Source organism: Sorex araneus, chromosome 2, assembly GCF_027595985.1.
Source record: "Sorex araneus isolate mSorAra2 chromosome 2, mSorAra2.pri, whole genome shotgun sequence".
Lineage (NCBI taxonomy): Eukaryota > Metazoa > Chordata > Mammalia > Eulipotyphla > Soricidae > Sorex > Sorex araneus.
In genome coordinates, this window is record NC_073303.1 from 165,850,916 (window position 1) to 165,864,033 (window position 13,118).

The window sequence follows — 13,118 nt, forward strand, 5'->3', positions numbered from 1 at the left end:
CACAAAAAAGCCTTTCAGTACTAAATTGAATCTTCCTTCCAAAGATGGTTGCCAACACATTTTCATCCCCTCTTCTGCAGTATCGACTGTGTCACTATGGAATATGCTTTCTACCCTCTTCTTCAGTGGAATCTGGGTGAGCACTGGGCTGCTTTGATCAACAGAATACTATGGAAGTGATAAATCGCTTCCTTTGGGTTTGCTGCTTCTGCTCTCTTCCTTCTGGAAGTGAGCTGCCATGAAAGAACAGCTTAATTTGAGACAAGTAAGAAAAACTCAGTTCAGGGAAAAAACCCAGAGCATGCATTACCTGTGGAGGAGGACCAGGGCTCTGAACAGTGAAGCCTGTGAGAGAAGGACCAAAGGGAGGTGGATTCTTCATGCAGCCAATCTAGCTGACCCCACATGAAGCAGAGAGAAGAGATCCAAACGAGCCCTTTCCCCAAATTTATCTCACAAATCCTATACCAAATAGAATGATTATTTTGAGCTACAAATGTTTGGGATTGACTCTTACATAGAACATAACCCAAACAGCATCTTTTCAGTCTGTTGCTCTGACAGTGAACTAATTTATATCTCAACTCTAGCTCCTACCTTTATCTGTATGATGACATCACAGTGGTATCTATTGAGAAATGTTTTGCTGCTAGTATTCAGTGAAGCCTAGTTTTTAAAGACCCCCTGGTATTTTATCTTTACTGTTTTACTTGTCATTTCCACCAGATTGCTAGATCAGATGTGTTGGATGCAAAAATAAAATAAAGTCCAGCTACTGTATATTATTGAGACATTAGGAAAATAATACTATATCATTATCTATGAAACAGTATAAGAATGTAACTTGCCTACAGCAACAAGAAACACTAACTCATTCTTTTGACTTAATTATAAGTACTTTATGAAAGCATGTACTGGTTCATAGACTTCAGATTACTTTAGGTCTCCACTGCAGAACTAACATAGATATGCATGACCATAAATTTCTCTGCTATTCCAGATGTTTTTCATTTCTGGCTTTGTATTTATTCTCCTAAGAGAAGCTTCCATAACATTTTTCACAATACTGCATTGGTTAAAGTTTTCCTTGTGGAGTTTTAATTTTTTAAAAAGGTTGATAGAAGCATTAATGGTTTATAGGTTAAATGCTGAATCATATACAGCCTCAAGATCTAAACTAGTCTTTTTTTTCTCTGGATAATAGCTGCCATTATTTCTGATAATATTTAGTATGTCTATTCTAAAAATCACCTTTGTTTATTTTTACAGTTTGTCTTGGCAGCTTCAGAGCTGGATTGTCCAACAAAGCACTTTCGAAAAGAGCTGCTGTTACTACTGAACTAAGGAACTGTGTCAATGGTAATCCTATCAACCATGGAGTTAAAAAAATAAAATGACCTGGTTTTCCAAATCACAACGGACAAAAGTGGTCAGATTTGTTGGCTGCAGGTAGTGGGATATAAGTCACGGGCTCTATATAAAACCTTTTTCTGATTAATTCATACTGTGAATAATACTGAGTTGAGTATATTTTAGTTCTAGATTTTTGTGTTTTGGCTAAACTGAACTCAACTCAGAGATGTCTAGTTGATTTTTATATAACTCATCATGAAGAGGATTCTAAAGACACAACTGAAAAATAACCTAGTTGTAGATGAAAATATCTATGACTGAATAAATAAGCATAGTTATTTATAAATATCTGATTTTTATAAAGTTAAGGGTAGTAAATGTGTGTGCATTGCTATGTCATATGTTTGTTTGTGTTGTTTTTGCTTTGGGGCCACCCTTGGGGATGCTCAGGGTTTACTTCTGATTCTGTTCTCAGATATCACCCCTAGTGAGCCCTGGGCACCACATGGGCTGCCAGGGATTGAACTGGCTGCATGCAAGGCGAGTGACCTTTTCACTGTACCATCACACCAGCTCCCCCTCCAATTCTATTTCTTAATAATTTTTGGGAAGGGTCACTCCCGGTGATGCTTGGGGTTACTCCCGGTTCTGCACTCAGGAATTACTTCTTGCAATGTTCAGGGTACTATATGGGATGTCGAGGATTGAACTTGTTCCACTACATGTAAGAGAAGCTGTATTATCGCTCTGGCCCACCCCTCCATTCTACTTTTTTTTTTTTTGTCTTTTCGGTCACACCGGCATGCACAGGGATTACTTCTGGTGGTGCTCGGGGGACCATATAGGATGCTGGGGATCAAACACGGTCGGCCGGTGCAATGTGAATGCCCTACCCGCTGTGCTGTCGCTCTAGCCCCCCCATTCTACTTTTTTTTTTTTTTTTTTTTTTTTTTTTTTTTTCTTTTTGGGTCACACCTGGCGATGCACAGGGGTTACTCCTGGCTCTGCACTCAGGAATTACCCCTGGCTGTGCTCAGGGGACCATATGGGATGCTGGGATTTGAACCTGGGTCGGCCGCGTGCAAGGCAAACGCCCTACCCGCTATGCTATCACTCCAGCCCCCCCATTCTACTTTTTAAACAAAGAAATTATTTATCATATCTAGGAAATGATGAACTTTTACTGTGTCTAGTGGGAGGAGAGAGAGACCACAAATAAGTGTCAGCTTAAAGTGGCTATGACATTTTGTGAAGAAAGTTTCCTCTCAGTAAATACTGCTACCATTTGTCCTTTCTTAAAACCTTTGTTCCATCTATGTGACCAGAGGTCTTATTTATTTAAAAGCAGGAGAACAAACATAGTGCCTGTTAAATATTTTGCCCAAATTGGAAGCCCTAACTTCTGCTTTTCTGCTTAAACTGATAGTTTCAGTAGTATTATTTTTGTTGTCTATGTCATGGAATGTTTTTAGGATCCAATGAAGAAATATTTGTAAATAGAAGTCTGTGTTACAATTAAAACCGCTATCCATGCTTGCAAGTATAAAAGTCTTTCGCTTTTGTCAAATAATTATAATGGTTTATCTAATGAATTCACCTTTTCAATGAACAAGTATTGTTTACCGGAAGGAACTGTATTTCATTTTTCATTAATTATATGTTTCAGCACCGGATTTACATTAGAGGGGATATAATTCCATTTTATTTCTGGCATATGGTAAGAATTAAATAGATTTCTATTTGCTTCAGCCATTCCTGACCAGTGCAATCCGATGCCATGCAGTGAAGGTGGATATATCAAGTGCAAAGATGGCCTAGCTTCATTCACTTGCATTTGTAAGCCAGGCTGGGAAGGAGAGCTGTGTGACTTAGGTATGTTTACTAAGTTCACTTGAGTCATTTGGATTGGCCTCCGGGAAAGTTATCTGAAGGCTAAATACTATCTAATTGATTCCCCCTTTTAGATATAAATGAATGCAAAGATCCCTTCAATATCAATGGAGGTTGTGAACAGATTTGTGATAATATACCTGGAAGTTACTACTGTTCCTGTAGAAGTGGTTTTCTTATGCTTTCAAATCAAAAAGGATGTAGAGGTAAGAAAAAGAAGCTAGAATTAAAAGAGTCTTTACTGAGTGAGATCAAAATTCAGTTTTAGGAACTTTCCCAGGAATGTTTTGGGGCCTCACTCAGCTGTGCTCAGGTCTTAATGATCACTCCTAGAGGGGCTAGAGGGACCTTATGGGGTGCCAGGGACCTAATCCAGGTGAGCCACATGCAAGGTAGTGCCTGACCCACTGTACTATCTGTACAGCCCTCCCAAAAATTTCTTGAAAAATTTTTTAGTAAAGGGGGGTTGGCTAAGTCCTGCCCTGACAAAGCTTCACCAGCTCTTCCCACACCCTAAAGCCACCACTATACCGCTGGCTAGACTGCTCAGTTAAATAGTTTGGATTTTCTGAACATCTCCAAGCTCCATTCCAGTAGTAGCACACCAGATTAAAAGTAATTAAATTGTAGATGCCACAATCTTGACTAACAAAAATATTCACACGGAAGACTTTCCTTGCAACAACAGCTTAGTAAACCCTGAGACAAGGACTTAAATGTCTCATGCTCAGATAAAACAATTTTCACAAATTTTCTTCCACGGAAATATTGTTTGATCATTCTGTAAGCTACATAGTGGTAACAAGCAGTATCGCTGTCACTGTCATACCGTTGCTCATCGATTTGTTCAAGCAAGCACTGGTAATGTCTCTCATTGAGAGACTTATTGTTACTGTTTTGGCATACCCAGTACGCTACGGGTAGCTTGCCAGGCTCTGGCGTGGGGGTGAGATACTGTCGGTAGCTTGCCAGACTCTCCGAGAGGGGCGAAGGAATCGAACATGGGTCGGCCGCGTGAAAGGCGAATGCCCTACTGCTGTGCTATGGCTCCAGCCCAACAAGCAGTATAAAATGAATTATTGTGGACCTACTATATGGGTGGGCTTGAGGTGTTTTTGGCAAAATGGAGACAAAGCTGGAGGGAAGTGGGGTGACAGTGGTGATGGGATTGGTGCTGGAATATTGAATGCCTGTAACAAACCATCATGAACAACTTTGTGAACCAAGGTGTTTAAAGAAAGCAGGGAAATAAATTTTCTAGTATAAGTGCTTATGATAAATGTATATTATTATTATCCATCTTATTCATCATGAAACTGCATTTCACTTTGTTTCTTATAATCTTGCCATTTAAAAAATAGCTTATTGGCCACTCAACACCTTTATTGCAAACCACAACAGCTAATTAGAGAGAGAAAACAGAAGGGAATGCCTTGCCACAGTGGCAGGGTGGGGTGGGGGGAGATGGGATTGGGGAGGGTGGGAGGGACACTGGGTTTACCGGTGGTGGAGAATGGGCACTGGTGAAGGGATGGGTTCCCAAACTTTGTATGAGGGAAGTATAAGCACAAAAGTGTATAAATCTGTAACTGTACCCTCACGGTGATTCTCTAATTAAAAATAAATAAATTTAAAAAAAAAGATAAAATATAAAGATAAAAATATAAAATATAAAAAAAATAGCTTATTGATTTCTTATTGCATTTTTATTAGTTTTAGACATTCTGTTATTTTGTGCATGTGCATCTACATGTACACATTAAATAATTTCATTATATGGTGACTAGTCAAGTTTCAGTGCATGTTTTAGTCTTTGCAAAATTACTATTTATACTTTTCTCAGGTAATAATATTATTTTATTTATGTCAATGAGATAAGCAGCTGTGTGGAGAAATCCACCAGCGTCCTCAAAAACTCTTCCATTGCATTTTATGTTTCCTTATCAGAAATACCTTTCCAATCTCTAATATAAATCCTTCATCTTCTGCTTCATCCTGTTGTGGTTTTGGGGGAAATGAGATCTGGTTTTCTTTTTCTTTAAGCTTTTAAGATTACTTTCTTGGTCATAATTTATTTTTTTCTTGATACTTAAATAATCCCTGTTAGTATAATTTTTTGACATGTCATTTTACTAGTGTATTTTTTTTTTAGCTTTCCATTCCCACCCAATTTTGACTTTCTTACTTTATATAACGTTTTTAGTATTTGATAACTTTAGCTGTCATTTCAATATCTTCAAATATTCACATTGATAAAGATGAAATATCCCAATTTCAGTTAAGTTTTGCTTCTTTTAAAACTGGGGCATGTTTTCCATTCTTTTTTTTTCTCTCCCATTCTCCTCTCCCTCCTTATCTCTCCACCCCATCCCTATTTTCTTACCCCTATCCTTTTCCTTTTCCTTTTCTTAATCCCCATTTCTCCTCTGTCAAACTCTGTTCCTCCACCCCCACCTCCTTATTCAACTCCTCCTGTTTTTTCTTAGTATCTTCTTCATCTTGCTAGGAGGTAGAAACATTTGTAAGTTCAAGTATAAAGTTTTGCTTAATTCTGTTCATTTGGTAAAGCTACAAATTTAATTTATATTCAAATAGTGGGCTATTCACAGCACTGTAGTGCTTATTATGGTTCACTATAATGTTATTTAATTTTTTTTTTGTTATTTTAAATGCTGCTATAGTGAAGTGAAGTGTATCAACTGTCAATTTTTTTTCTAAATCATTGTCCAGTTTACAACCATATTTCTTTCTTACTAGCCTATTTGAAAGTCGTCTAACATTAAAAATTTAGAATATAAGATGTTACTAGAACTTTGATGGTGTGATGAATCTTGCATGTAAATAGAGGTGAAAATTGTACTTCAGAAATTCTATAGTATTTTAAACAAATGATAAAATAATAAAACTATTAGAAACCAAATCATTAGACCTCTAGTTAGTAAAAACTACCACAATACAGAGCCCTTTTTCACATTCCACAAGAAAATACTATTCTGCATGCTTTTTTAAACAGTGAATATTTTGTCTTAAAACATTTGTGACTATATTTTTAATTAAAATGCAGCCCTAGGTGCTGGAAAGCTAATAGAGTGAGTAGGAGCTTGACTTGCATGTGGCTAGTGTGAGTTAGATCCCTGGCATTCTGTAGCATCCCCCAATTTCCTCAAGATTAATCCCAAAGCACAGAGCCAGGAATAAGTCTTGAGTGTTGCTGGGTGTAGCCCCAAAACCAAACTCCTCCCACCACAAAAGCAATTTTTATCAATTGAGTAAATATAGTATATAAATGATAACAAATGTCTTTTTATAAATGTGAATGCCACAGATGACTAGAGCATAAGCTCTTATGTGTTTATTTATATAATCCTTATCCATAAAGTCTTAGTGTTAGAGTACAGAACTATTCAAAGAATATGTGTACAGCTGTCACTATCGGGCCTTTGCCAAGATGTCATTGTGTTTGGATTCATTTTGTCAGTAAATTTCTTAAAAAGTAAGAAGGGACCTTTTCATTAGAGTTGTAAATCAAAGTGCTAGAACCTGAACTCATATGATTTAAATAGTTCCCTCAATCTGCCACAAACGAATTATTTTTAGTCATATGGCATTTTTATGTAATGAAATATTTTGAGGTAATAGTTGTTTCACTAAATTGTAAACTACGAAAACAATTTTTTAGTTTTCTGTACCCTATACCCAATATATTCACTTTATAAAAATATGGTACAGTATCATACCCAGGATAATGATATATATATATATATATATATATATAAAATCAAGATCAGAAATTTTTTTTTTATTACTTGGGTTTCGTTGTGGACTGGAGCAGTAGCACAGCAGGTAGCGCGTTTGCCTTATATGTGGTCGACCCAGGTTCCATTCCTCCATCCCTCTCGGAGAGCCCGGTAAGCTACGAAGAGACCCCACCCACACAACAGAGCCTGGCAAGCTACCTGTGGTGTACTCAATATACCAAAAACAGTAACAAGTCTCATAATGGAGACATTACCAGTGCCCACTCAATCAAATTGATGAACAATGGGACGACGACAGTGCTACAGAGTTTGGTTGTATTCATTTGGGGTGGGGGGGCGGCAGTGTGTGCTTATTAGGCTGTGGAAAATTCTTAACTTTTTAAAGTAGTAAAGGCATTTTCTATTGTTTTGGGGGGAGTGCTCTTAAGTAGTGTTTAGAGGGCTCAGAGACTACTCCGAGAGCTACTCCAGCAGCCTGCTTGAGGTTTCAGTGCCAGGCACTGAGTATGCAGCACTGCCAGCTGACCCTGGTAGTACTTAGAGCACCATGGAGTCCCAGGATTTGTGTTTTTTTGTTTGTTTGTTTGCTTTGCTTTTATTTGGGGGCTACACCCAGCAGTGCTCAGAGATTACTCCTGGCTCTGCACTCAGGAATTATTCCTGGTGAGGCTCAGGGGAACATATGTGATACTGGGAATCGAACCTGAGTCAGCCTCGTGCCGAGCAAGCACCGCAAGCACCATACTCACCGTATTAGCTCTCCGCCTCCATAATAGTCCCAGGATTGAACTGAGTTTGCAGACATGCAAAGCTTGCACAGCTAACCACTAACCTATCTCTCCTGCCTTTATTTTCTGTTCTTCACTGCCTTATTCTGAGGGTACAGATAGAAAAGTGTACTGGTAATTTCAATTTCCACTGAACTATTTCTGTCACTTGTTTTTCTCACAGGTGCTGGTCTAGTAACTAGTTGCAACCAATATTTTGTTTCTTGTCTCCTATATAAATTTAGTTATTATCTTTATAGTTTCTTGTCTCCTATATAAATTTAGTTAGGAATGATAGTTTAGAGCTGAAATGTCTTTTCTATTAACTTCAGCTTTATAAATGTGTTGAGACCTTACTCAATCCCACTTTAAATTGATTTGTTTTAGGCAATAATAAAAGAATGAAGATCTCTCTATTGTCCATTTCCAAGCAGAAAGGAAAGTCTGATGAGCCATCTCATTTTTATTTATTTATATCTATGATAATTAAGACTTAATCTTCATTTGAAACCTTATTTCATAAACTTCTATAAATAATCTGGTCATTTACTCTATTATATATTTATTATATTCTAATAGATAAAAGAATAACTAAAACCTATTTTTTCATAAACACAAGGAATATGGTAAATGTTCATCAAATTCCTTATGTCGTGTATAAAGAAATAATATTTAGTGAAGTAAGCTACAATGATAGATTTAATATTTTGTAATTCCCAGGTCACTTTGTTGTCTTATTATATAAACTAGATCCAGGAAACACAAATCAAGGGTTCTTAGCTAGCATCTTCTGGCATGAGAAAAATGTTCTTTAATATATTGGTTTCCTTTGTAGATATAGATGAATGCTTTTTAAAGCCAGACATTTGTGGCACAGCTGTGTGCAGGAACATCCCAGGAGGCTTTGAATGTGAATGTGCTGAAGGCTACAGATATAGTCCCAAATCAAAAGCGTGTGAAGGTAAAGTTTTGATGATACAATTGTTGATGGTTAAGAGAGTATTTTTGGAACCCGATTCCATATTAAAAGCACTGTTTTTGTTTGAAATGAACAATCCTATTTTTTAAGATGGCAAAGTCTGTGGTATGGCTGAGCCAATGGGGTAATCATTGGTTTCTTTTCTGAGGAAATATATGTGAGACACATGATCCTCAGGCTTAATACTATGCACTTCTAGTCCCCCCTAATCTATATATGGGCTAGAAACTTTCTATGCACGATAAAAGCAAGATAAACACATAGTCACAACGTTTAAGTAAAACTCAAAGATAGAAAAGAATTACAAGTTTGAAGGAAAAGGACACTATGGAAAATAAAGACAGGTTAAAAGTCATGGGAGTGGTACAATGTTGGTAACTAGAAACCTCAGGTTTTTCTAATGAATTTCTGTCCATGTAACACTATGTCTTTGTTATAAAGAAAAGAAAGGTTATTTTAAGAACAGAATTAGAATAATTAGCATTATGGGACCTTTATATGTATATTCTGTTATGATTTAATATATATGTATATATATATACATAAAAGTCTTATAATCAAGTGATAACTAATGAATCTCCACAAATTTGAGAAATAACATTTAGTAATCCCTATGAACTGGGAGCCATTTGAATTTGTTATTATTTCATTTGACTACAGTCTTGCTGCTTACAGTTTTTTAACATATGAAGGATTTGTTTGAAAATAAAGTAGCTCTGCTGAATGAAATTTATAAAGATGTGAGGGTGGAGAAAGAGATCTGTGTTTAAGAGAGAATACAAACTTTCCCAGAGTGGAAAATGCTAAGTACATATCCTAAGCATGGATGTTTAGGCCATTTTGTCAAAATGGAGAAATGTACCCTAAAGTAAGAAAATATGCATCCCAGACATATGGGGGCCAAAGAGGCTACTAGGTTGCTTTTTAAAATTTAATTATTAATTACATATGTATTTATATATACATGTGTCACATGTGTACATAAGTATATATACATAAGTTATCTCATATTTCCTTTAAATTAAAAAGTTCAAAATGCATTCAATTCAATTCCTTAAAAAAAGTGAATTATATCAGGTCTGGAGACAGATTATAATGGTAGGTTGCTTGCCTTACATATACCAGACCACAGTTTATTCCTTGGCACCACATTACCAAGGAGTTATCCCTGTTGTAGATCCAAGAGTAAGCCCTAAGCATAGTTGATGTAACACCAAAACCAGAAATGAGTAAAATAAAATAAATCAGATCAACAGTAGTTGTTCTACTGTGCAAAATAAATAATCATTCCTTTGTTTTTTTTAACATTATAAGTATACAATTCAGTGATATTTATGGCATCTCATAAAGTCATTATCATTGTTTCCAAAACTTTTAAATCATCCTAAATAGCAACTCTGTAAGTATGAAGCAATAAGTCCTCTATACTTCTCCCAAGCCCAAAGATCCTTAAATCTATTTCTGTAGCTGTGTATTTGTTTGAATAAATATTATTTTTAAAATATATTTAAATGCCTTCTGAACCCTTCTGGAGAATTTGATGCCCTATCTTCTCTTGCACTCACCAAAACTGATATTGCTTCTCTGTACACCAAATGTACTTTGTTGCCGGTAGAAATTCCTGTGGTGATCAGCCCCAGGACCCCACTCTACATCACGTGAGGGTGTGGCCTCCTAGTTGGCCTGCCCATACCCAACCGGCCCCCCCCCCGTCCCACCCAGTCCACACCCCTATGCCTGTAGCTCCAGTGAGCAAAATGGAGAGTCATGCTACCCCACACCAGACTCAATGAGGAAGCACAGGAAGCATCCCATATTAATCGATGACCTAAAAAATGTGGTCAAGGCCCCAAACACATAAGAGCTCTCAGCTCTCCTTGATGAAGAATTCAAAGTGACATTGCTATGCTATTCACTAAACTGAAGACAACAAAGCGAGAGAGTTTCGACAATGAAAGAGAAAGTTAGAGAATTGAAAAAGACAACAGAAGGAATAACATGCCCCTGACTCACAGAAGCAGAGGAATAAATATATCAGTTGGAATCCCTGAAGAACAGGAAGATAAATGTGAAGAAACAGTAGTTAAAGAAATCATCAATAAGAACTTCCAAGATTTTCAGACACTAAAAAAAAAAAAAAAAAAGATTTTCAGACACTAAGATCCAAGAGATCTGAAGTCAAAACAGACCCAGTGAGGAAAACTCCAGAACCACTTATACTCTAAATAAATTCTCTTGAAAGCAACAAGATCATAAAAGGAATTTACATACAAAAGTCTACAAGATGTACGGCAGATCTATCAAATGAGACAAGCCAGACGAACATAGATATGGTATAAAAACTCAACAAACTGAACACCTCACCAAGAATTCTTTATCCAGCTGAATTATCATTCATATTTGAAGGAATTATACAGAGCTTCACAGACTGGCAGACTGTGGCTCAGGGAATTCATAGCCTTGAAATGAATTTTTCAAGAAGCTTTAAGAGAACTTCTTTAAAGGACAAGAGAAACTTCCCACCATGTGTGGTATTGAATACGGTACTCACTGATGGTGTGTATGGCTGTCCTCTATTAAATTAAGAAAGGTTAAAATCATATAGCAATTGGCAAATAGCATTGGCATTGTCATCCTGTTGCTCATGATTTGCTCGAGCAGGCATCAGTAAGCTCTCCAAGTGAGACTTGTTGTTACTGTTTTTGGCATATTGAATGCAGCATGGGTAGCTTGCCAGACTCTGCCATGCAGGCGAGATACTCTCGGTAGCTTGCCGGGCTCTCCGAGAGGGACAGAGGAATCAAACCCGGGTGGGCTGCATGCAATGCAAACGCCCTACCCGCTGTGCTATCGCTCCAGCCCCATATAGCAATTAATCACGACAAATTTATTTTTGTTGATTTATTTTCTGATAATTCCATCAGCATTTTAAAAAATTTTGTTGGAGCAAGCAATATGAAATAAATTTGTTATATGCCTACCAAGGGTGTAGTCTAGGGGATGAGAGGGACCAGGGCTCTGAGGTCACTGGTAGTGAGATTAGTGTTCCAACATTGTATACCTGGAATAATTCTATTATGAACAGTTTTGTAAATGATGGTTTCTTAATTAAAATTAAATCTAAGAAAAAACTTTTAAATCAAGAAAACATCCGAGATTTATGAGGCAGCCACAAAAGACACAACATCTGAATTATAGAACTTCCAGAAGTGATGAAAGAAGAAAATGTAGAAGCAGCTTATGTAGAGTTTCCCCAACCTGATGATCAACCCATACACTCAGTATCAGGAAGTCCAAACAGTCCGAAACAGAATCAACCTAAACAGAAAGTCATCAAGATACATGATAATTAAAATGTCTACAGCCGAAGATAGAAACGGAATCCTAAGAGCAGCAAGAACAAAACAAAACACTACAAAAGAGCCTCTTTGAAACTTGCAGTTTCCTCCATTGAAATGCTAAATGCTAGGAGGAAATTGTGTGATATTAATTCAATAAGTGAATCGGCATTTAAGCCAGAATACTCTATGTATCCTCCATCCCTCTCGGAGAGCCCGGCAAGCTGAAGAGTATCCCTCCCACACTGCCCTCACTGCAAAGCCTGGCAAGCTACCTGTGGCATATTCGATATGCCAAAAACAGTAACAAGTTTCACAATGGAGACATTACTGGTGCCCGCTCGAGCAACTCGATGAACAACGGGATGACAGTGCAATGCAGTGCAGTGCTACTCTATTCACTTAGATTATCGTTCAAGTTTGAAGGAGTGGCACAAACTTCACTGACAAACAGCAGCTAAAGACATTCATGAACACTAAAAAAGTGTTAAGAATAAACTGAAGAGATGTTCATCAAAGGTAAATAAAATCTTAATGAAGACTACATTAAGATCAAGAATCAAGGTAAACTGAATTTTGGTAATTTTATTAAATGTCAGTGGTCTTATTTCACCAATTGAAGGACATAGACTTTCGTCTACACTATTTTTGGTTTGCCAAAAAAACCTCAAGTGTCTGGGGATCAGTCATATAAAAGAGTTGAAATATTTAATGAAAATCAAAATTCACTTTGAAAAGAAATAGAAGACACAAGAACACAAGAACATATTCCTTGTTCACAAATTGATAGGATCAACAATGTCACAATGTCCATAATTCCCAAAGTGATTTACAGATGTAACTCAATCATCAAAATTCTTGTGGTATTGTTTAAAGAAATCAGAATTCTTGTGGTTTTCTTTAAGAAAAAAAAAAACAAACTTGTATTATTCATATGGAACCTTGAAACTACCCAAATATTTTTTAAAATCCTGAGACAAAAAAAAATTGGGAGGCATTAGATTCCCAGACTTTAATTTTTACTTTATTTGGG

General features: G+C 36.8%; 1 protein-coding gene across 1 annotated transcript in view; it reads left to right on the forward strand.

The window, feature by feature from the left end:
- PROS1 (protein S) overlaps nucleotides 1-13,118 on the forward strand; it is a 90,916-nt gene that overhangs the window by 35,322 nt on the left and 42,476 nt on the right. Inside the window, exons 4-7 of the mRNA XM_055126890.1 lie at nucleotides 1,270-1,359; nucleotides 3,103-3,225; nucleotides 3,318-3,449; nucleotides 8,604-8,729. Coding sequence (XP_054982865.1) covers nucleotides 1,270-1,359; nucleotides 3,103-3,225; nucleotides 3,318-3,449; nucleotides 8,604-8,729 — 471 coding nt within the window. The remainder of the gene's footprint in view (nucleotides 1-1,269; nucleotides 1,360-3,102; nucleotides 3,226-3,317; nucleotides 3,450-8,603; nucleotides 8,730-13,118) is intronic.